Source organism: Caloenas nicobarica, chromosome 2 (assembly GCF_036013445.1).
Source record: "Caloenas nicobarica isolate bCalNic1 chromosome 2, bCalNic1.hap1, whole genome shotgun sequence".
Classification (NCBI taxonomy): Eukaryota; Metazoa; Chordata; class Aves; order Columbiformes; family Columbidae; genus Caloenas; species Caloenas nicobarica.
In genome coordinates this window covers 27,898,323-27,922,830 of record NC_088246.1, presented here as the reverse complement: position 1 = coordinate 27,922,830, position 24,508 = coordinate 27,898,323, and the positions used below count along the sequence as shown (strand labels likewise).

The 24,508-nt window shown below is 37.0% G+C and overlaps 1 protein-coding gene across 3 annotated transcripts in view; it reads left to right on the top strand.

Annotated features, from left to right (window-relative positions):
* The window catches only part of COL28A1 (collagen type XXVIII alpha 1 chain), a 58,623-nt gene extending 35,418 nt beyond the window's left edge, over positions 1 to 23,205 (top strand). For all 3 annotated transcript variants that reach the window (XM_065629095.1, XM_065629096.1, XM_065629094.1), the window contains 14 exons: positions 658 to 726; positions 3,142 to 3,210; positions 5,362 to 5,430; positions 11,787 to 11,855; positions 12,898 to 12,966; positions 16,983 to 17,051; positions 17,386 to 17,466; positions 17,557 to 17,592; positions 17,782 to 17,818; positions 18,093 to 18,647; positions 19,828 to 20,009; positions 20,559 to 20,775; positions 21,231 to 21,407; positions 22,366 to 23,205. In XM_065629095.1, the coding sequence (XP_065485167.1) occupies positions 658 to 726; positions 3,142 to 3,210; positions 5,362 to 5,430; positions 11,787 to 11,855; positions 12,898 to 12,966; positions 16,983 to 17,051; positions 17,386 to 17,466; positions 17,557 to 17,592; positions 17,782 to 17,818; positions 18,093 to 18,647; positions 19,828 to 20,009; positions 20,559 to 20,775; positions 21,231 to 21,400 (1,692 nt within the window). In that variant the 3' untranslated portion in view covers positions 21,401 to 21,407; positions 22,366 to 23,205. The remainder of the gene's footprint in view (positions 1 to 657; positions 727 to 3,141; positions 3,211 to 5,361; positions 5,431 to 11,786; positions 11,856 to 12,897; positions 12,967 to 16,982; positions 17,052 to 17,385; positions 17,467 to 17,556; positions 17,593 to 17,781; positions 17,819 to 18,092; positions 18,648 to 19,827; positions 20,010 to 20,558; positions 20,776 to 21,230; positions 21,408 to 22,365) is intronic.
* Positions 23,206 to 24,508: the final 1,303 nt, after the last annotated feature.

Sequence of the window (24,508 nt, the reverse complement as noted above, 5' to 3'; positions counted from 1 at the left end):
AAAGTAAAACATCTGTTGCCATAGATTTAACTCTAGAAGGAGCCAAATTTTGCTCTATGAAGGGATAACAGGAGGAACTTGAATTCTAAACCTGATTGCTTTCCAGGAAAGACACTGACAGAGCTAAGCTTACCATACGGTTGTACTGGGTAATATTTGAGGAAAACCTCAAGTATCTTCCTGGGTTTTCAGGCTGTGGAGTGTGCAGTTTTGAAGTGCTGCACCATTGCATCTGTAGCCTTTCTAAGCATACTTTGTGTCAGCACTTGTCTTCAAATTTTTTTGCTGTTCTCTGTGTGCTCTGGCAGAAACAAGGTTATGCATCCTTGCTTCTGTGGGCACAAGCAGGCAGAAGCCACAGGTGAATCTGGCCGCTGAAACTGATTTATGATATTCAGCCTTCAGCTGAAAACTAAAGGCATCAAGTTATTCGTCAAGGCAGAACAAACTCTTTGAGACAGTTGTGGAGAAGCAGAAGTATAAGAGAGGTCAGAATCAAGGTAGTAAAAGCTTCTTCTAGAAATGCTGATTTCATATTACCCAGCTCAATAATTGTCACTGTCAGAAAGAATTTAATAGTTGTTCTTTTCTGAAAAACTTTGGAAATTAAAACTGAAAATAATTAATATGGATTTGGATTTGTTTCTTTGTGGGTAGGGGGATCCAGGACCCAAGGGGCCACCGGGAGATGATGGACTTCCTGGAAATTCAATAATGGGACCAACGGTAGGAGTTTTTAGACAAAATATGGAAAATAAAGAAACATGAGACATATGCAAAACTCTTGTGAAAATGTAGAAACCACTTGAACAACCTTTTCAGGAAAGTAACTGACCACTTCTTCAACTTTTCCATCATTCCAGGTTAGGTCTGTTTTTCAAAATCTTTTCAAAGAAGAAACACAAAGTAGATTACATAATTAATCCTGTGTACCTCATCCTGCAAACTTCCCTCAGGAAGTCTTCATTAGGAAAGTGTCTCTTCAAATTCAGTTTGGCCTTTCATTATCTCATGTGGTCTTTTATACCTCTGTATGGGCAATATGCTCTTTACTGAGTATAAACTGAGAGGTATTAGTTATTTTAACAGTGGTGTCTCAGTAATAGCAACCTCGTGCATTCAAAAACATAGGTAAGACTCAAAATAAAGAATTTAAAAAATAGATCTTTTGGAAATACTTATTTGCATATAGGTTACGGAATAGGATTTACTTGGAATTAGAAGTAAAAACAGAGATGAATTCATGATCCAAAGTTTCTTTTCTTGTTAAAAATAAAAAAGTTATTAAATGTTTCTAAAACATTTCTCATTTTATGCACAATTTAAGAACTACGGATATTAAGAATGAGGAAAAGGTAAAATTTGCTTTCCATTATAAAGTTATTTATGAACTAGAAGCACACTCCTTGGTTAAATTTTCACAGAAGTGGATCAGAATTCCATAATTTGAAAATTAGGAATCATGAACAAATATCTTCCAGGGCTGATGCAGTTTGGATCTGGTGGCCGGGTTGTGCTTGTGGTCTTCCAGTGAAAATATCCCTTTGGACTGGAGAACAGGAGAAATTGATACAGGACTGACCTACCATGTACAATTTTCTTTAAGCATAAGGGCTGCTTTCACCGCTATCCCAAATTCCATCTTAAAGTCGTTTCAGGGATTCATCTGACCAGAACACTGAGTCTACCTTGAATATCTTTGTTCACTTACCTGCTACACTAAACCTGTGATGTGCATCTTTAGGAGAGCCAAAGCACCTCTTTCATTTTCCCTTGACGAGGATAAATTGGTTAAGAAGATACGATTGCTTGTGTCTATGGTAGAGACATTCATGGGACAGGAAATTTGGACCCAAAGTCTGTTTTTGCTGGATACCTAACAGGAATATGAATCAGTTTGTTCTCCAGACATGGACACTGTATTTGGACAGAGCAGCCTCTGAGATCTGAGCTGCTATCAGGGCTCCATTCATGGTTTCTTGAAGCATTATGTTACTGCAGAATTTTCCAGTCATCTTCGGTCGTTTGTATTTTCTTTTTTCTAGCTATTTACTTTTACTAGAATAGACAGGGAAATATTTGCTATTTGTATGTAAGTATTCTTCAGGGTATGTTATCTGTATGTATATTAACAACTGACCTTCTAACACTCTACAGGAGAGTCCATTTACATTTCTTGGTTCTGTGGGACTGAGGGAAGGGTGTTCACTTCTCCCTGTATGACCGTATCACACCGTGCTTAGGAGTGGGGTGAAAGTGTGACCTACAGGTCACACAATAAGGATTTCTGATGAGCGGTGCTGTCATGTGAACATCTACAGCACAGACTACCAGCGAATCTTGAGGGATGCCTCAAAGTAATATATTTTCTTTCTTGTTTCTGTGAAGAACAGTCTATTGTAAGCTCAATTCATTTTCTCAGTAAATGTCAGGAGAACTATCACTGGAATGAGGAAAAGAGGAAAATATTGCTATTTGTTTCTCTTCTGGTCCTGAAAGGAAGCATTGAAGTTTTGCAAACGCACAAATCTTTAGTAGGAGTCAGTGGAAGAGTCAACAGAAGGAGTGATTGTCTCCTGCTAAAGAGCATTTTAGGCTAAACTAAGAGAAATTAAGTATTTCTTATAATAGGTTGTATTTCTTTCTTTTACTTCTCTTGTAGAATGCAGTTTTGCTTTACTGTATGAGAGAATCAAAGTGATTACCTGGAAAAGCAAAATGTCCTATATAAAATAACTTAAGGCTGGCACATTATGTTTCAGTATTGTTGAATTCATTGTTCAAGTGTAAAGAGTTACTCCCGAAGTCATGAAAGTTTAACTTTTTAAAAATAAATTTAACTTTCTATTGACTTAAGATAAAGTAAATGTTCTGAAGATTTGTCTCTGCAACTACAAATCTATAAATTAATAATTTCCTAATAGACCTCCTATTCTTTTGAAGTCTAAGTTTGATCAACTGAGCTGACAATAGAAAAGCACAAAAATTTCTGAGCTTTGCAAACAAATTGCAAGAGCTAGTAAATGCTATTCTATATTTTCAAAAGGATATTAAATAGTTTTCTTACATATTTTTTAATATTTGTTGAATTGTGATGATCCAGTTACTAGTACAATGCGTGATTTACTGTTTTGTGTTTAGGGTAACCGGGGACTGCCTGGACCACCTGGACCCCGTGGAGAAAAAGGCGATGGCCACAAAGGTGAAGCTGTAAGTACAATTTTAATTCTGTACTTTGTGTTCTAATTAAAAAAAAATACTATGCAATAACCCAATATTTAGTTACATAACTAAGTGCAATTAATCTTCCATTTCATGCTATATCTAATTTAAATATTTCATATATATTTTGAAGTCCTTTCCTGTCCTATGTACAGCGCCAGTTCTACAGGCAATCAGAACAGGATGTAAACCTTTGTTGTTTCAGCATCATGAAAGTGATACCGTGTAATTCCATCCAAACCTTCATGGCTGCTCATACATGTTTAATATAATAACTGCTTTGAATTATTTTCCTTCCCTGCTCCCCTCCCTCCCTTTTCTTTAGCATTTTTTGTTCAAGATCTCTTATAACTTCTGTTTGGCCAGATCTTGAAGCCTTCAATTCCTTGATTTTTCAGCTGCTTTCATACCAGGGGGTTAAATCCTCTTTTTTGAAGATTCCCCTCCCCTTGCTTTTCTGATGGTTAGCTCCGGAGGGGGTTAATGCCTGAGCATTCCAGCTGGCACATTCCCTTACAAGGGCACATAAGCCCAAATTTCAGTCATCCAAAGCCACACAGATGTTTGATTAGCCTTTCACTAGAAAGTGAAAATACTGGTGCCATCCTTCAACCACATGTCAACTTCCATTAGCACTACTTACTTTATGTCTGTAATCCATCTTTATTTCAAACTACAACCACAAAGACACTCCGAGGTGGGACCTGAGTGCTTCCAAATAAGTCACGGCTCAGCTCCAATTTCCTGTCATTCAAACTGATCCTGAAAAGATCCTCTGGGATAAGAATTAGTTCAGAGGGTATTTACTCAGAATTCCTGGTATAATGCCATGTACCTGATGTATTTCACAGCATGTGAGGACACTAGACCTTTGGAGGGTCAAGGAGTGCCAGTAACAGACCCAGACCTATAAAACATAGGACATGCAAACAAATGAAAAAACTCTACTGTCATCCCAGTTAAAACTGAAATGCAAATGCAAATGCAAAGGCAATCATGAGGAAGGCAGTGATGCAAATAGACGACTGAAGAACTTTTAGTAGGCCTCAAAATGCCACATAGGAACAGAAGTTTTAAGCTTTACAAGTCAAGATGACTTGTTTAAACCACATGAAAAAGAAATATTGGTAGATACAGAATCAAAGAGGTCAGTGAGAAGCTGAAAACTTTTCATTTCTAATTAATCAAAGAATTCAAGAGAAGCCTGGTTTGATAACCATTGACTAATAAAGGTGAATGAATGCTGGCTGTAGTCTGCCCAGTCACAGGATGACAAACTTATGTGTATTCGCTTCCTGCATTTCTGTTAGTGACTTGGCAATTAAAAAAAAGAGCTTTGCTCTGCAGTAGTGTTCCTGAAATCACGTCTGTTCCAGGATTCCCATCTGCAGCTGCCATAAGGGCCATGCTTCCCTGCAACTCAGTCTCTGAGTTCAGTAAAAGCTGGTTGTGTTCCTCTCTGCCACATGAGTTCATGTCCTCGAAATGTGTGAAGGTTCTGTTGTGCTGCAGCACGCATCTTTCCCCTTCTCGAGCTGCCTTTCCATACCTCACGATCTGGAAAGGCCAACTTCATAAACCACTGGCAGACATGGGCAAGATTTATGTAGCTAAGTCTCTATAGCATGATGGGGCAAAGAAGTTTGCCCTATGAATGCCGAAAGGGAAGGCGGGGATACCCCCCACAGTATGAAGGGCAGCTGGAGGGGCTGTGATGGATTGAGCAGGGAATTCAGGAGAACACACTACTGAACACAGATGCACCAAAGTATGTTACGGTTACCCACCCCCCAAATTTAGATGGTTTAGCTCTGGTATCCCAGGTGTGTAATGTCTGCACTGTCTGAGTTATGGAACAATGTCTGCTTTCTCACCGGTTTCTCTGAGCTAAGAACGACTCCGATGTTATTAAGTAAAGAGACGGACTTTTTTCCACCACTCTGGTGGTCTTTTCAGGTTTTCACCTGGGACTGAGGATGACTGTTGCTCAGTACACATCAGAAATTTGAAGGATTTGACAAAATACAGCAAAACCAGAGAGATTAGTAATTATTGTTGAAGTTCTCTTCTTTGTTGAAGAACACAAGTACTCTTACTTTAGCACAACTACTGACATGCTTTATTCCTCTGCTGTACCAGGGACCTCCAGGACCAGCAGGCCCCCCAGGACCAACAGGCCCAAAAGGCGTGGGAGACGCTGGACCAAAGGTACTTGTACAATAGTACTACACACATCTGACTAGTACACAAGGTAGACAAACATCTCCTGAAAAATGCATTAGATTAGAATGGAATATATATATGACAAAACACTGCAATCTCATATCCCACTTTCCATTTCAATTAGAAGAAAAGCTTGTGATAGACTTCTCTGGCATGATAAATATAAACCAGTTCCTGCTTTATCCTCAGCTTTTATGCAAATCTGCAGGTTTTCCGTACATCCAAAGACCCAGAATATTTCTAGATGCTGGAGTTTCCATGTGGATGTCAGAATCCAACACAGAGTATTGCCTAATAATTATGCACTTCCCTTCTCCTGTAAAGGGCAAGAGACGAGACCCCAAAGGAATCATAGGAAATGTTGTTTCCATGGAACTAGTGAGATACTTTTAAAGTTCCTAGAATTGGATTACTAAGAAAGACTATAAACCTCCATCTAAAATTAATATTAGTTTAGAGGCAAAACTCAGCAGAAAAACAAACAGACAAAGAAACAAACAAAAAAACCTGATAAAGGGATTAGAAATACAACACTGAAACACTTCCAAGTTTTTTTTCACAAAAAACAGAATAGCTAAAATGTTATAAAGGTCTAAGCGGTGTGTAATTCACCTAAAAAGTTGCATTGTAACTACTATGCTATAAAAAGTTAGAAAAAAGAGACTTAAGATTAAAATCAAACATGACTTTTTTTTAAATATCCCACAGAGTGGTTTTATTAATTATTTCCTCATTACATATGTGAAATAGGAAATAAGCAGCCTGTTGCAGGAGAAAGCAAAATAAATATTGCCCAAACAGCTTTTTTCCCGAACAGAAAGAACTTTCAACTTTGGTTCCCAGAACATGAGAATTCCTATTTAAAATAAACAACAGCAATAACTTCTTAAAAACATATCCACAATAAAGGAAAAACCAAAGGACATTCATCCTTAGAATGACCTGAGCATAGAATGACCACAGAATGACTTGACTTTAGAATGACCATAGATTAACCTGACAATGGGCTCTGAGAAATCTGGCTTTGTGCTCCTGTTCTGAATTACTGCTTATTAATACAAGACATTTCCTATAAAGTAATGCAGGGTCTGAACCATGATACAAACAACTGAAAAACTAGAAGTACTTTAAATTATGTCGTTGAATGTAGACTTACAGAAAATACATATTACTAGCTAATTAGGATGGTTTTTTAATATGAGATTATATATTTTCCAAATAGAGATTCAAGACTTGATATAATATAGTCCTACAAGACATTGTTCTTGGTACTACAGAAGAACATTTCATTAAACCCCTAGAATAGTGTATGAAATTATTAAGGCAGGTACTAGATAAAAATGTAACTTATGACTACAAAATGTCTAGGGGGCATCATTATGTCTGAAATACTCCACCATCTCCTAAATACATAATTCTGGAAAGTGGTGTTTCCCAAAGAAAAAGAATTGGAAGGTCATATCAGGATCTCCCAATGTGATGCCATGGTTGAAAGACTACAAACACCAGGAATATAAATCAGAATTTCAGTGAGAATATAGGGGTTTAAAATAAAGGAATTTGAATTAAATCCGACATGGAAACTTTTTTTTTTTTAAAGTGAAAGAAAACCACTAGAATAATGGCAGTAAAATTTCTCACAACTGGAATTTTTAAATTCAACATTGGTTGTTGCGTTTCTGAAAATTATCACAAATGTACAAGGTTTACAGAAATAAACTTAGTGAAATCATAGTGCATAGTGGTTTATATGAGAGATCAGAAAATGGGTCACAAGTAATTGCTGGGACAAGCAATTCTTTGACTGTATAATTATTAGGAAAGTTGCAACCCAGATCATGACTGATGGAAGTACAATATGGTGTCGTAAAATGCACTATACAGGAGGAGGTAAAAGCTACAAACTGAAAGATAATATACCAAGTTTTTGCAGTGGAGAACATGAGATCTAGTGCTTTTATGACAGTTATTCCTAAACCAGTGTAAGTTTCATGGTATAATAACATATATATTTAATTAAATAATAGATTAGCTATTAACCTACTTACAATTTTCACTTTCTGTTCTAAGTGATGTAAATCATTGCCAATTGAAGTGAGTTGCTCACATTCCTTTATAAAGACATCGAATCTTACCTATCAGTCCACCCATGAACAGCATAAGAAGTTTTATCAACCCTCCAGGTCCGTGGGCTGAAGTATATTCAGTTTAGTAAAGGTTTATTGGTAGTATCTTTTTGTGGAGGAATATGACCTGTGTTCCATTAGTTGAAAATTACTGATTAAAAATAAATTTGGTGATAGGCGCATTACCTCAACCTGAATTTGACTGAGCAAAAGTGAAATATCTCTGACCAAGAGATGAGGCTCTTATAATTTAATAGTATTTAATTCCAAAAGGAAATAATAAAATTCACCTGAATTGGAAGAATTCCCCCAGAACTTAGTTCATAAAATGAACAATCTTCTGGGTTTTTTTAAATAAAATGTAAGCGCACTGGCTATCTCTCATCCCTTCCACATTAAAAAAAAAAAAAAAAGAATATAAGAAGAACAGCAACAATCTCTGCATATAAAAAAGAACATTTATTTGATAAATTTACACTCCAGTTAATTTGAAATTCCTTTGAGTATCATTATATAGGAATGTTCCACTCAGCTGAATCAGAGCTCTGTTCTCCCCACTTTCAGAAATGGCTCACATATGTGCACACTGCTAGATAGGAATTTTATGTATCAGAGGTCAAATTCACATGAAAACAAAACTGGAACATGTGGGATGCATTCAATCCTGGCAGCACCCTATTTTTCGTAGCATTAAAACAGTAGCAAATAATGTCAGAATATAATAAAAAAATTATTTAAAAGCATTGTTGCCAACTAAGAGGTAGGTTACAAACATTCAAGAGCAAGAACCCAGCACTAGAAATAAAGCAAGCTTCATTGTCCGTAACTGGATAGCAGCAGGATTGTTAAAACCCCAAGCGTAGTCCCTAATGCGTGAATATTTGGGCTGGATCCAGTTGCAATATAAATAACTTTTGCAGCCTGGGCCCTGTCTATTTGAACTAAAATGTGGAAAGTAGACATGAAATGTCTTTTTTTTAATGGTTCTTCTTACAAATACCATTGTGTCCACTAGTCCTCACTAAAGAGAGTACTGCAGTGTCTGTTGTATGTTTCAGTATCAAACATAGATGCTTCACAGTAAATGAGGTATATATATTTTGAAGCCAAGATATATTTTGCAGGTGACGATGATGCATCTGGTGAATTTTCTTGAACAAATGGTAAAGAATAGATATTGGAGTCCCATACTTTACACTGTCTTGACTCAGCTCTTTATTTCTTGTTTCAGTGGTGTTTTTCTAGTTCACTGTTTTGCTGATGATGACATGCTTGTCTACAAGCACAGTACAGGAAATAAATTAGACCTCATCAAAGAACAGTACTAATCCTTCTTGAAATGTATTCCCTGGAGGACAGTTTAGTGTCACACCTTAGAAAAAAGAACTGCTGCACTTCACAACCCATAAAGCAAAATAAGTCTTTTTCTCTAAGCCAAGAAATACAGAAACATAGGATTATTATCAAGCTCTACAAAAGAGCTTTTCAGTGAGACATCTGGTATTAACTAAGCATGTGAGGCTAAAATTCAATCCTTCACCTGCAACGACCCTGTGTAAGAATGTGTTACCCATGGGAGGAAGACACAGATGACTTCAAGTCACCCTTACACTCTTTTTGGTCAGGGCTGGTCTAAAAGTAGGTTGTGGGTATATTGGATACTGGGCCATAAGGAATCATTTACTTGTTTGGTAACCTGCCTTCCATCACAGCGGCTTACAGGCTGTTTCACAGGCCACAGCAGCCCAGGATCTCCTAAAAAACCTTGTAATGTAAAGTCTTATCTGTACATCCACCTCTTAGCTCTGGCACCTCTGTCAGGTTCAGAAGGAGGCTTGGGCAGGGAAAGCTTGGACTGGTCTGTGCAACTTCTGCTCATGAAGCTCCTACAAACAGCTTAAGGTTTTATTATGGTTCGCAAGGACATTGAGGACCAATAATTATTCCTTTGATAACAGATGGTACTAAATAGGAAGATGACTACATTTGCCTGGACTCTCAGTATTTCCTAGTAATATGACAGTCTCAAGCTAATTGTAAGAAAATGCATTGCAGGAGGAACTGAGAAACCAGAAAGGTTTTAAACGATCAAGAATATCTACTGTTCATCCCACTGCAGAGGGACATTTCACAGCATTATGTACCAGACTTAAATGCTACAATCTTTAAGTACTTACGATTGTAATCTTTAAGAGTTTATAGACAGAATTTTTGGGTATGTTCATGTTCAAGGGTATTGCCAACATATTGGCTCTTTGCATTAGGAGGGAAGGCGTGATGTAAAAGCCTCAGGTCATATGAGGTAGAACACTACTCATGAGAACAGCCCTCTCTTTAGTTCCCTTTTACAGACCAGACCAGAAAGGAACAATAAACTCCCCTCTCTGATCAAATCCGAGGGAGAAACTCCCTTCCGACTGAACATGGCAATCGATTTTACCCAATGAGCTTGACACAACAAGTTAGAGCTAAGAGCATCCATGTACCGTGCCTATGTCCTGACTCAAGCTGGCCAGACTCCAGTGCTTTGGAAGAAAGAGAAATTGAAAATAAATTCAGAAGCCAAATGTTACATCAAGAAGGAAAGCATTATAAGCTCAATCTCAGCCTTCGCCTTTGTATTGAGTTCCCACCTCTCCATATCCATCAAACCTGAGCATAGTTTGGGCCATAATATATCTTTATGTAAATAGCGCATATGTCAGGACTTAACATGAGAGTCTCATAGCCATGTAAAAAAAAAAATGGATTGGAGTGGTCTCTTGCTAGAGACTGAACCTTGGGCATTTCACCTCAAAGCAATTGTTATAATGACTGCACACATTCGTCCTGGAAAGTAAAGGAAGTCAGTAAAAGATCTTGTACTTTTGTTTCCTTCCTTTTTAATCAGTTTGATATGTTGTTTCTTTTCTCCTGCCACAACTCCGAGTGTCATCTGTGATTTGTGTAATACATGCTTGCACCTCTCTCCTAGTTAGAATGCTCCCTCTGCAGGCTCAGCCATTCTACAGCTTTTCTGAGTGCAAAAACAAGTACAATTAAGCATTTTTATAATGATTTTTTTCATTTTGTCAAGAAATACAATTTCTTTTTGGCTCTGTTATTAATATATCGGATGATCAATAGCTTATCAGAGCATTTCTTTCTTTTGTACTTGCCTGCACAGGCATAGGTTTAGATACATTTGCTAAACCCGATCCAGAATTTTTTGCATCTATAACTTACCAATTATAGATTTCTTTTTTCTTTTCAAACTGATGGGAGTTTTCTAGTGATCACGTGCTGAATGGATGCCTATTCCGTCATTTGTACAATTATGGGCTGAGGAAAACAAAACTGCCTCATGTCCCTGTGCCTTACTTACCCTTACCAGTAATGTCCCCCAAGCCCCATGTCCTTTGCTGGGTTTGTCTGTTTGTTCGTTGGTTTGTTTGTTTGTAGTTTTTTTCTCACTAAAAGCATAAATGGAATCTCTGCTCTTTACCCAGCATCCAATTATCATCAGATCTGTCAAAAAATAATATGCTTGAGGCCTCTACATTTCTGATGAATTTGGCTGAAATCAACTGATGAATTCAGAATATAGTAGGAGAAAAAAAGAGGACTAACACAGACAAGCAGAAACACAGGCTGAATACCACGGAAGCCTCATTTCCTCAAGAAATCAAGCTAAGCATATATGCATTAAAGCTTTTTAAGAAAACAGGAAAGGGCTGTTCTTTTCTGTATCAATGCTATTAAAATTCATTTAGTTTTCCTAAACACATTAGTTCGACAGTTCTGGAAATTAAATGTTTCTAGTTTCAGAGCAAGCACAGTATCAGTAAAGGGCATGATCTCTGTTGTGTCCCACGAGAAAGCTCCCTGTCCATCCTGGCAAGCCCCTGCAGAACATGATGGAAAAATAGTGTTGTTTGCAAATGAGTTTGCTTTTCTTTTTCTTCTGTAGCTAATAGGTTTGCAAATTAGAGTCGTTACTCTGCTGGCGATTTTGATCACATGGACCGTTGCCTGAGGAATAATGTTCTTCGCCTAGAGCTTAAATAATGTGGGTGCCTGCATTTGGGGCTTTTAAAAATATCTATCTATGTTTATGTATGTAACATTTGTTTGGTTTGTTTTTTAAACTCAGTAGTTTGACCGCTTTGTAAGTGGATGAAAGATGTTAACAGTTAATAGGTGATGAATAACTGGCATTTCTGTGAATATTTTCAGGGAGACCGTGGAATGAGAGGTTATCCTGGGCCCCCTGGGCCACGGGGAAGTGGAACAGTTGGACCTAAGGTTGGTACGATGCCATGTTGAAGCTTTTGTGCCCTTTGTGATGCTGGCTGCCAGACTCTGATCTCTCGGACACAGAAACGTCTTCATCAGTTATTGATTTATATTGGTGTAAGTGCAGGAGAAATCAAGCATAAAAACATGGGAACTGAACATACACTTCTACAACCAGATTAGGAAGCAATACTGACCAGATGAAAATTGCATTTGCAGCTAAGCTTTATGAGATTACAGCTGGAAATTGAACAGAACTACCAGGCTGATAAATTAGTTAAATGATGAATTCTTCCGTTTATATCTATTTTGTTTCCAAGAGATTCTTTTGAGGTGGAAAATATGTTAAATGTGAATTTTATGCTTGTAATTTTTGCTCAATGAAATTGAATCCAATTAATTTAATTAGGAAAAAAAACAATGAAAACAAAAAGGTCAATTCTATAAGCAGCCAGCATATAACATCTAAGCATTTTTTTTCTCCCTCCACTAAAGTGATTTATAGTTCAAAAAAGACATGCTGGTAAGAAAAGAAATTCAATGTATGCTTGGATTTCTTTATTATAGGTGTATTCATCAATCATTTTTACAAAGGCAATTAGGAGAAATTGTGTATATTTCTCTACTTAAGTTAAAAATAGATACACCTCAGTAACTTTTTGTGTGATTTCCTTAGCAGAAATTAACAGAAGTCTCCACTGCCATTTTGAATAAACCAGTATGTGAATGGAGAAACATTTCTATTACCACCCTGTTACAGAAATGCAATAAGCAACAGAGCATGAATATTTTCTCAGGATGTATCACTTTCACGGGCAAATTTTATTCTTTAATTATTTTCAGCTTTCTCGTTCCTTGGCTTTCCTGGGAATTTGCGAAGAATTTGCAAAGACCCACAGTGAGAGACCATTAACCAAAGAAGAATCAGAACTACGGTCTTTGACATGGTTTTACTTTTTGCTCGCAGTGACTTTGAGATTACTTTCTTAGTGTTATCAGGAATAGAGTTTACTGCCTAATTCTTCTTTTTGTGCCCCACTGACTGTTACAGGGTATCATGGGACAGAAAGGCTTGCCTGGTCCACCGGGACCTCCTGGCAACAGCATCCAAGGAAGCAAGGTAATCCAGTTTAATGTGAGATCTGTCCAGTGTCTTTTCAAAAGTGTCTCTTAAGGAGATTCATTGTCTGTTTTTCTCTTTGCCACTGAGTCAGTGAACTCCTACAAATTTTCATTGTATATTTACATTTCTTGTTCATAAGGTATGTAATATTTAATTTGACTCTTGAGTTTTCAGTATTGTTGGCACCCAATTGCTCTCCTATTATTCTTGCCATTACAAATATATTTAGCCCGGAAAAAAAGTCTAACCTCTGCCACATCTTAGTGATTTACTCAGAATTAAAGGACACTCCAATGAAAACATCCAGGGTTTTCTCTGGATGACCTTGTAGAAGACAGTAACAGAGTTCTATCATGTCAAAATAAGTCAAACAACAGTCATAGGAATATAAAAGAAATTAGCCAGTCTCCCACATACTCTTCATCAGGTTTTTAATCACCCGGTTCCAGCCATAATTACAACTTCTCTCCTCATAAGGAGAAATACAAACATAGTAACATATTTTGAACATTCAAAGTTAATAAATTGCTTTGTCATAAATATGTGGAAGAAAATTATTAAAACTGGAGGCATTAGTAGAGAGCAACCCAAGTTTCTCCTATTTCTCTTAAATCAGTGTGCTTGAAGTTGAGCATATGATTCTTTCCCTGTATCAGGACTGTGCTCAGCTCTCCAGCTCTAGGCTGTCAGAGCACCAATGATTCAGTAATGGGGGCACTGGTTTTGTTGGGTTAGGAAGGATGCCTCCCCAGACTGCAGTTGGCTGGAGACACTAAAGCCACCAGGGAATTCCTTGACAAAATAGGTTTTCATTGGAAAACAGTAGCATGCTGAAACAACAACAAATCATTAAAATGTACCTTGTTGGCAAAATGTTTCAGAGGAGAACCTTTCTTTGGTTCAGTGTGGAATTACTTCGTACAAGCTTTACCAGAAAAGCACAGATTCCTTCTGAATTTGTTTTGTTCAGTACTCACTCTGATTTCAGCTTCAATGTCTTCTATTTTTATATTCATGTTTAATCATTTCCCTTTTTATACTGCAGAGAGACCTTCCTTTTTTCACTATGAGGTGTTTCATAGCATAAAAACATACTTTACCGTGGTCTTTCTTTTCTCCTTCTTGTATAACTCTCTTTAACAGATTCTGATTTATCTCATCTCAGGACTTTGCTGGACAGAGATCTCTGCACAGTTTGAGTCATGACTGTGTAGACCTTTGGTTCTGATCTATTTGCAGTTTTCTTCTGTATTAATTGTTATCAGTAACCACAAAGCTATTATGTATTTTAATGTGAGGGCATAAGGAACTTCTTATTTTCTTTTCTTCCTTTGTTTTCTGAATCTCTGAAGGCTCTTAGCTCTATTTTTATGGAAAATAGAAAAATTTCTGCCATCCCTGTATGGCTTTATCATATAGGAAAACTATTTCCTTCCTGGCTTTAACTGACATTTCTTATGTGTTTCCAGAACCTAATACTCAGGATATATATTTGTTAATACTATGGGTGTGTGAGGTTATTTATAAAAGTGCAATTGCCATTCTGAACAGAAATGTTTCAGCAATCAAATGCGTCTGATGATACATGAAAAAATATATAGATTATGTAATATCTTTTCTGTTCCTGAAGAAAGAGGAAGGTTATTCAAAATACACTCAGTGTGTACATGTACATCTCTCTCTCTGTCTCTCTCTCTATATATATAGATACGCACACAGTTTTGGATGTTATTTTTGCACTGCTATGAATAAATATCTAAAGCATGTTTTAGAATTGCAAATAATTCAATTTCATCATGCAAGTTTTCTAGTGAAAGAACATGGTCCACTGACATGCGCTGTCAGACAAAGGTGTGTTTGTAGTGTAAGGATGTGGAATTTAGGGATGTAGGGAAGTGACATGGGTTCTGGCTGTGGAATCTTTGGGTTTGAAAACAAAGCTGTAATATGTGGTGGATCAAACTCAGCTGGTGTTGTTTCTACAGTGTTCCACAAGTTGCGTAGTTACAGTCTTGTCATTTAAATTTTCTTCCCTTAAGAATCACTTTTTAAAATTATTATTATTTTTATATAATTCTTAGGAAAAATTTCTTTCTGAACAACTTTGGCAACTGTCTTTCTCTGTAGTACCAGTTTCCTCCATACACTGATGCTCGCTGAGCTTCTGTCTCTTCTGTCTTTCCATCTCTTCACAGCCATGTCAGGCTTTTTTCTTTATGGTCACTGCTCATCAGCTTAAAAATACTATGCTCCTGGGTTTGAACTATCACTCAAAGTATTTTTTTAATATATACATACATAAAGCTTAGTCTGTATATGGTACGAACGGAATGTCAAAAATGAGATGGTTTTTGAGTAACTTTATGTCAATAGCTACTTTCACAGGTTTTCTTTTTTATGCTTGGTTTCCTTTCAAAACCACAGTCTAGACATTCTCAGATCTGCGTTTAGTTCATAGAATGACATTTTTACATAGAAGTCTGCTTATTGATCAGTAATCTAGCAGGATATTAGGGTCAGGAATCCAAGGGTATGCATTATTACATGCATACCACTTTGGTTTTTATGATAAGATTGATGGTCAGGTTTGAATTTAATCATGTAAGTGGATTGAACTGGGAGAGCAACATATTTTTAAATTAATACAGCATAGTTGTTGGTTTTTACTAAAAGTTCATTTATGGTATCTATTAATATGCTAAATCCTTCTTGTGTTGATTGATTGCACAAGTAGAGGAAGCAAAATTTGGTTCCACAGTTGACATTTAAAGGATAAAACTCACATGTGTGCCTGTGAGAAATGTCAGCTGTACAGGTACAACATTTTTTAGAACAGTAGGTCTGATTCAGTTTTCATGGCCTGAGGGCCATCCTAACAATGTCAAATGGGCTGTAACAAAAAGCAGCAGTAAATGTTGGTTGTGTTGGATCTGACATTTATTATTAGGGAAGGATCACTGGAATACACAGCATATCGTAATTCTGGTTTATACATATGTGCTCTGCAGATCTGCAAAGGTGTTAATTGGAAGTTGTGTGATAACCCTAGTGGGGAAGGAATATTAGTAAAAGATGCTTTAGTGAGACATTCTGAGAGCTCTGGACTGAAAAAATAAAACTAAGCTTGTACTTGCATCTCATAGGCTAGGTTTGGTACAGGTGATGACTGCTCCTGGAGCTGGTTTTGGTATCTGCACCAGCACTACTGTTATGTGAATTATGTATGTAATGTGAATTATGGTGAAGCATTTATATACCAGGGCATATAATTCCCTCTAGCTGTGTTTAAAATGTATACAGCAGTTGATACAAAAACCATATCGCGTTATCATATTAAATGAAACAGGACAGTTTCTGGAAGCCAGATGCTGTGACGGATTTTCTATACCTACTTTATAACAGTTGTGTTTTACGCCCACATGTTGTGTGTCCACACTGCTGGAATGAACATGCTTCTCAAATCTGTGTGCGTGCAGGTGGGCATGGAGAACAATCATCATAAACAACTTCAAACTTGGTAGCTGGACTGATACTGTCTGCTGAAGTACCAGCAGAAAGATGTTCTGCTCTCCACAGTGTGAAAAGCAGAGATGTCTTTTTATTTGCTTAAGGCCAGAAAAACTAAATCAACCCTGAAGAGATTCTGGGTGTGTATTTCTAGAGCTTTGTGTTGGACCTTGTTTTACTGCTTGCAGACTGGATGAATAACTGTCTGAGCCTCACTGAGGTTACTTTTGTCTTTCATCTGTTTCAGTGAAATAACAATATTTCATTTAATTAATCAGAAATAATTTCTTCATTATATACTTTATAAAGGCTTCATGTGTGTTCTGAATCAGACCAAATTGCTTATTTCTCCAGCTTCAGACAGCTGCTGTCTTGAAAATAATGTGTTTCATTGCATAATACAAACATCTGGCTTTCTCTATGATGCAAAATGTTATGAAGTGAATACATACAGCATAGATTTTACTTTAATTTTTAGTTAAACTTACTTTCCATATTCTGTTCAGGGAGAAAAAGGAAATCAAGGTTTTCCTGGCTTAAAGGGATCAATAGGAATTGGCCTTCCTGGACCAAAGGTAAATCCTGAGTTTGTGGTAAGGGAAAATAGATAATTTTTTGTTCTTTATCAGTTGTTTGGTGTGGCAAGTCTCTGAAGATAAATAGAAGGCAAAGACATTGCCCTATATACCTAGCAAGGTAAATGCCCACTATTATTGCTTTATCTGGGAGTCTGAGAGTCTGCTTTCAGATATTGTCTTCATAATACATACAAGATAAACCAGCACACACACCAAAAAAAGAAAAAAGAGAGAAAATTTATCTTAAAAGCTTATTAAACCATAACTCCAGCTCTGACTGTCAACAAAACTGGAGTTACTGATTGTGTTTAATAAGGTTGTTTTAAATTAGGGAGACTATGGAGATAAAGGTGATCCAGGGAGCAAAGGTGCCAAAGGAGAGATTGGAGACCCAGGACCTCCAGGACCAAAGGTAAAACATGTTTTCATATTACTTAATTTTACACAATAGAAATTAGACAAATTTGGCTTTTGTTAATTGTCTCACTCTACCTGTTTTCAGGGAATTTGGGGAAAAAAAGGCGAACCTGGTCTTTCGGTAAGTTTGTAAATGAACTAATTTAAAAGGTAGTTTATTTGGGTAAATATTTAAAAATAATGTGATGTTACACAAGATTGTTTAAGGGGCATTGCATTGGCTGCAATTTGTAAATAAATAAATAACTAAATAGATGTCAGCAACCTTAAAACTAGAGCACACAGCAAATTAATACATATTCTTTTTCAGAGGGAAGAAGTTATCAGGCTTATCAATGAAATATGTGGTAAGCATTCCAGTATGGAAAAAAAATAGTTCTAATAAAACACACTGAATTTACATTGATTATGTGGATTTGTCCGCTGCATGTTTGTGTGTAAAGATACTGATGTGAAAACGATGCTCACTATGTTCCCAGATCTATGCTGGAAGTAATGTCCAGCTCTTGTTTCTATTTATCAGTATCAGTAACCATAAATTAATTCGTTATTTGACCTTTAACTGACTATAAATCTGACATACGGTTTCTCATAAAATGTCTGAAATATTTGTTCTTCTAGGTTGTGGTATCAGATGTAGAGTAACACCACTGGAACTAGTCTTTGTCATTGACAGTTCAGAAAGCGTTGGACCGGATAACTTCAATATTATCAAAACTTTTATGAAAACAGTCATTGACCAGGTATCGGCCAACCATGCTACAGCCCGCATTGGCATTGTCAACTTCAGCCATAAGGTGGAGTTGGTGTCTTCTCTGAAGCAATACACAACCAAAGAGCACCTGAAATCCGCTGTTGATAAAATGCCCTACTTAGGAGAAGGCACGTACACGGCTTCTGCTATCCAAGAATCCATTCAGTTATTTCAGGCAGCGCGCCCAGCAGTAAGAAAAGTGGCTGTTGTTATAACAGATGGACAAGCGGACACTCGCGATAAAGTACAACTGGATACTGTAATAAGGGAGGCCCATGCTACAAATATCGAGATATTTGTCATTGGCATTGTTCAAAGGACTGATCTTCATTATGATGATTTTCTGAAAGAAATGCAGCTCATTGCAACAGACCCTGATGACGAACATGTTTACCAGATAGATGACTTCATGACACTTTCAGGTAAAAGAAACAATGTTTGAAGGGGAAATTTGACATAGGTGTGTAAGAGAATCTAGACTTTTCCATAGCAGGGCAAGGCAGCCTGCTGAATGGCAGCTTAGGTTTCTCTTTTCGATGCAGCTCTTTCTTTTGTTCCTCATTTCTATGGCCAGATAAAACCTTTGCCAAATTTTTACCTCTTGCAGAAACAAACACAATGCACACCAGTTTTCCAAGCCGAGGCCTTCTTTGGGGCACTTCTCTTTTGTGAGGGTTTGCATCAGTCTTCCCTCGCAGTCCTTTTGTGCTTCACCATGGTTTCATCCCAGAGAAATGCAGAGTTTTTTCCACCTTAGTGCAACATTTCAGTCTCTCTCTCTTTCATATGGCTGTTGTCAATCTTAAGTCCCTTCACTATCACTTACAAGCACTCTCTTGTTTGTATTTTTTTTTTTTTTACTGAAGGCCATAAGGAAACCTATGCTTTCATCCTGATTCTAGGGAAAAGGTGGTGGAGCAACACACAAGGGAGTGGGGTCTAATAGGACATTGTCTATTTCAAACTGTGGCTTAAAAAATGGTGTGGCCGGAGCTGGAATCAGGAGAAAATCCAAAGGAAACTTACAATGACCTGTGAAGAAAAGTGTATTGATCTAGATTAACTGCAGACTAGCCCTATGAAGTATATTTGTCCTGAGCAAAAATTTTGCTGAGCCTGTGGATGGAGTTAAGTGTGGGTTTAAGGTATTAACAGTGAGAACTGAGCCCAAGCTACAGTTCTGGTCCCAGCTAGGGTTAAACATAGGGCTCTGACTCAGGCTCCAGCATTCATCATAAAAGTATTCCCAGTCACTGAATTTTTTGTGCAAATAAATAGAATGTGTCACCCAGTTTTTCTTTTTCCTTCCTACATGTAAACACTTTCATGCCTTCACTCAATTTTGGGTTTTTTTTTTCCCTCGCTGTTGAGCTATGACTTGGTATTTTTATCTGTATCTTCTTAAACAAAAGGGCCTTAAAATCAGAGGGCATTACTTTCTTACTTCTCATTTGCATCTTGATATAACTTTAGAAGATGGTCTTTCACGAGTCACTATCATTGAAGATTTAGGGTTAATACTGCACTAGAAGCTTGTGGTGAATCATTATGACTTTTCTTGATTACCCTTATTAAATTTCATCATTTTGTTAACCTCTTTAGCTCTTGAAAATAAACTGATCACAAAAATCTGTGACAATGTGTCCGAAGTCTACATGAGAAAAGATAACGGTTTATCTCCAAGTCCAGAATCTGAAATTGCCAGTGAAGTTACTAATAGCCAGTTACCTGAAGTGGCTACTTCAGAGGTTTATACGCTTCCTACAGAAGGAATTGGTTACCCGGTAAGTAAAGAAGTAACAGTTATCAAATGTTTTTAAAAGATGTGTGTCTTTGTTTGAATTCAAAAAAAGATCTTTGGAGAAGCATAATGTACCTGTGTTTCTCTATCAATAACAAGTTCCCTGTTCCTCCTGCCTGTCATTTACCATTTCTTGACAGACTGAAGATGTCAGATCATTCCCAGTGAGTGTACTAGATGTTAAGAAGCACTGACTTACACCAGAGTTTCTTCAATTTTTTGTTTTATTTATATTACAGACTAAGTAGCAACTGAAATTTTGCTTCAGCTGAATTAATTTTGCCTAGTGACTAAACAGAAGGCATAACTTTGCCTTTCCATTCAGGTCACAGCATCAGAAAATGCATTTGTTTAAATTATGGCCACATCCTGAGTAATCACTAGAAGGAGGTCTGAACCCACCTGCTGTTAGTGGTATTTTTTTCACACATTAATTAGCAATAGTTTCCTACATAATTGTCTCAATTTTTTTCTCTTAGCACCTGAGCCCAGACGGAATTTTAAGTTATAAGATTTTTTACTCCTTTTGCAGCTTAGTCCACCACAGAGCAGATATACTGAGCTGCTGCCATCTGCTCAGGATCACGCTGCGGCCACCTCTGCTCCCAGAGAATCAAGAGTTCCCCCACTTTATGACATACCTGAAATCAGACCTCAGAATCCCACTGTCAATCCTGTGTTCAATGTCACTGCTGCTGAAGATCGCCACATAACGGTGTTGCAAACACGGGTAGCAACAACCCAAAAAGGTAAGTACTGTCCTCAGATATTGGGTAGCCAGTCTGCACCAAAACCAGCCAACCAGCAAACCTCACTCCCTCCCCAAAAACAGTTACTAGATTTTACTACTGTTGTTGTTCTGGGTGTTCTGGCTGTGGACATCACACACAGCGAGAACCAAAGTTTCAAACCAAGATGACAAACAACCTCTATGTACCAATTGTGTGCTTAGGTATTTAAATAGCAGCTTGGTTCTTACATCAGGATTCAGGCAGTCTCTTTTCAAACTGTTCTTGTATTTGTTTAGACCTGTTCAGGGAACTCATTAATAAACATGGAATTTGGGTACAAATTTGAGAGGAGCATATGTACTCTCAGGTACTACAAGGAAAGAAAGGGGTGCTCTTCTTACTGAATGAGGCACTTCTAGGATAATGTAACTTATCTGCAGATCCCAAGCTAACTTGTACTGACACACTTTCAGATCCAAGGTGCTTGGAACCTATGAAACCAGGGGATTGTTTGGACTACGTGGTGAAATGGTATTACGACAAGAATGCCAATTCTTGTGGCCAGTTCTGGTACGGAGGTTGTAATGGTACCAACAATAGATTTGAAACAGAAAAAGAATGTCGAGAAACCTGCGTTGATTGATGAATAAGTAAGTTATCTCCATCAGGTCCTCCTTTAATCACCTCTTTTCCAGGCTAAAAAGATTGAGGTTATTTAAATGGCTCCCATACAATGCATACTTATCACATCATATATTATAACTTTGATCAACCTGGATATGTTTCTCTGAAACTTTTTGAGATGGTGAGATCAGAAGCACACTTGGTGGTCATATATTTAGACACAGTGAGGTATTCTACTTTCTTCTCTATTCCTTACCTTACAGTTTCTAACATTGTATTTGATTTTTTTACCATTACTGAGATTGAAGCTGGTATTTTCACAGATTGTAAATCCAAGAACTCATCTATAGGATAAGCTGAGAACCCATCATATTAAATGTAAATTTAGGATCATTTTTCCCCTCATTTATTATTTCACACATATCAAAACTCAGTTTTCCTTTGCCACTCGCAGCCTACGCCATCAATATCACAAGGTCCTTCTGTAATTCTTGCAGTCACTGCTTTTCTTTACTCTTCGGAGTAACACAGTATTGTCACAAACTTTGTCACCTCACTTTTTACTCCCTTCCCTAGATCACTTACAGCTGTATTGAGTAGGACAGACTATAGCATACATCCTCCAGTGACTTCTTTCCACTGACCATTTATGCCCTTTCCTTTGTTTTCCTCTTCTCACCATTATAAATTAGAATACTATCCATCTCAAATCAGTATAACCTTCCTTTGGGGAGGGACCTTACGTTTTTGAAATCCAAGCGGACTGTACAAACTGCCTTAGTTCCACATGCTCGGTGAGACACGGACTTCAGAGCATGCTGATCAGCAGTGCGTAACTTCCTTTACAGAAGCCACAGAGCTCATCCCAAGAAATTGTATGAAATACTTTATTTCATCTTTCAGTACAGGAAAATTCCATTGAACTGCAGTGTGTTGTTTTTTAAAAAATTTCAGGAAAATTAATCAATTCCTTATTTCTTCTAGAAATGACTGCTGTTGGCAGCTTTTAAAGCTGGAAGTTCATGTGTATTGAGGAAGAAATGACTGAGAAGAATCCAAAATTATATGTTAACATAAATATATTACTACCATGCTCTACTGCTTTCCCCACTATGGTATTCACATTAACTAGATTGCTGTATAACCTATGTTATCTGCAACACCATAGCAATAACTTACAATCACACATACACACACGGAAACATAACTTTTCCCTCCAAATTTGTATTGATTTGTTACTACTACATGATGAAATTCTATTTTTACAATTAAAATGTCAAAAGTGTTTACATTCAACATTTAATGGCAGAGGTCTCTTATTCTCTTGGAAGAAAAAAAATATGCTCTAGTTTTAAACAAGAGTAAATGGTTCCTGAAATTAGGACTCTTAATAGAGCATTTAGAGACATAAATTAAGATTTCCATTAATTAGAGTACCTCTTTGGAGTGTACATACCACAGCTATATGTAATTAGAGGGTTAGAGGGTCCCCCTCTGCATTGAAGCACATATGGATTAACATCAATGTAATATTTTCAATTAATTATAAAGGTAGGACCTTCATTCAGAATTAAAACCAGGATTCTTCACATCCTTCAGGCTAGTCAATACATTTCAATTTCTCAGGGCCTCTGTGTTACACAAAACAAAACAAAAAAATCACTCTAATATATGCTATTAAATTAAAAAAGGGAAAAGCACTGAAAGATGCATGTAAATGTTTGCATGTATGTTTTCTACTTTTAGCCATAATCCTATATGAATGTATCATTAAAACTGAAAATTATGAGTACGTGATTAAAATGGAAAGCAATACCTGATAAAGAGTCCTGCGTTGTTATTTCTTTGCAAACAAATAACTAGTATCTACACAGGCTGTTTGAACGATTGCGTGCCCAATTTCCAGCCCCCTTGTAAGCAAATTATAGCATCTACAATGCAAAATGAACTTGTTCACAGCAGATGGGATGCAAACTTCATTCTGTGGAAAGATTTACCCAAAGTACAGTTTCAAAGTTTTAATATATTTTTTCCAAAAATCTGGGCTTGTTAGTGAGTTTCGAATTAGAAAAGAAAAAAAATGACAGCATCCCCCTCAAAAAATCTTGCTCTTATTATACTCAGAACTTATATGATGATCACTCAAAAAAACCCTGAGGGCACAATTAATTTCTGTTTGACATGGAGCAGTAAAACTCAAGGTCATTACCTTGTGCTATGTGTCCTGTGATATCCTGAAAATGAAGGGACTTGGTGTAGAACAAAGGTCAAGCTGTTGAAATCGAGAACTAGTTTCATTTCACAGGAAAAAAAAAATATCAGAAAGCAAAATTTGACAAAACTTTTAGAAGTCTGTTAGGGCTTTTTACCTCAGAAAAATAAGTTGCTTCAAAGTATATTACAAATGCTGTAGACATACTCTAGTGATAAACAAAATCAGCTACATATAAAGCTGGATGTAAGCAGCAAATAAAATAAAAGGTCAAGTAAAAGTTTTCAAGCAGATAAACTGCCTACTGGTAGCACAAAAAGATCATGGAGAGAATCAAACTACTGTTCAGTAGTAAAACCAGTGCCATCATACCAAGAATATCTATGGCTGGCGACCTTTAATAGTGAACAGATGTCTAAAACAAGAGAGGAATAAACACAAAGTTTAGGGAAAAAGAAGAGCAAGAGGGATAGAGACAATGATGCTTTCAAATTGGCTGGAAAAAGTAGATTCAAAACTTAAAACATACTAGAATATGTTAACATACTGTCAAACTTCAAAGGTGTATTGAGAGACTTTTTTCCTAGGCTAGGTCTCAAATCCAGTATTTTGATTTCGTTTCACTTAGGTGACAAAGGCGATATACGGAGAGAGATGTATACAGATAGAGATAACTAGAGTGAGGGAAAGGTAGGTAGATACAGGTAGATACAGGAATAGAGGTACGTATTCAGATGAGGGTATTGAACAAAGGGCATTTCATAACAGAAAAGATGAAAAAAATGCACAATTAAAATCTACTGTGGATTACTTTATGGATACCTGTAAAAAAAAAAATCGCTTGAGTGTAACAGGTGCCAAGACCCACTTCATTTCGCGCCTGCCAGGAATATTTTAGGTTTAGCTCCTCTTGGA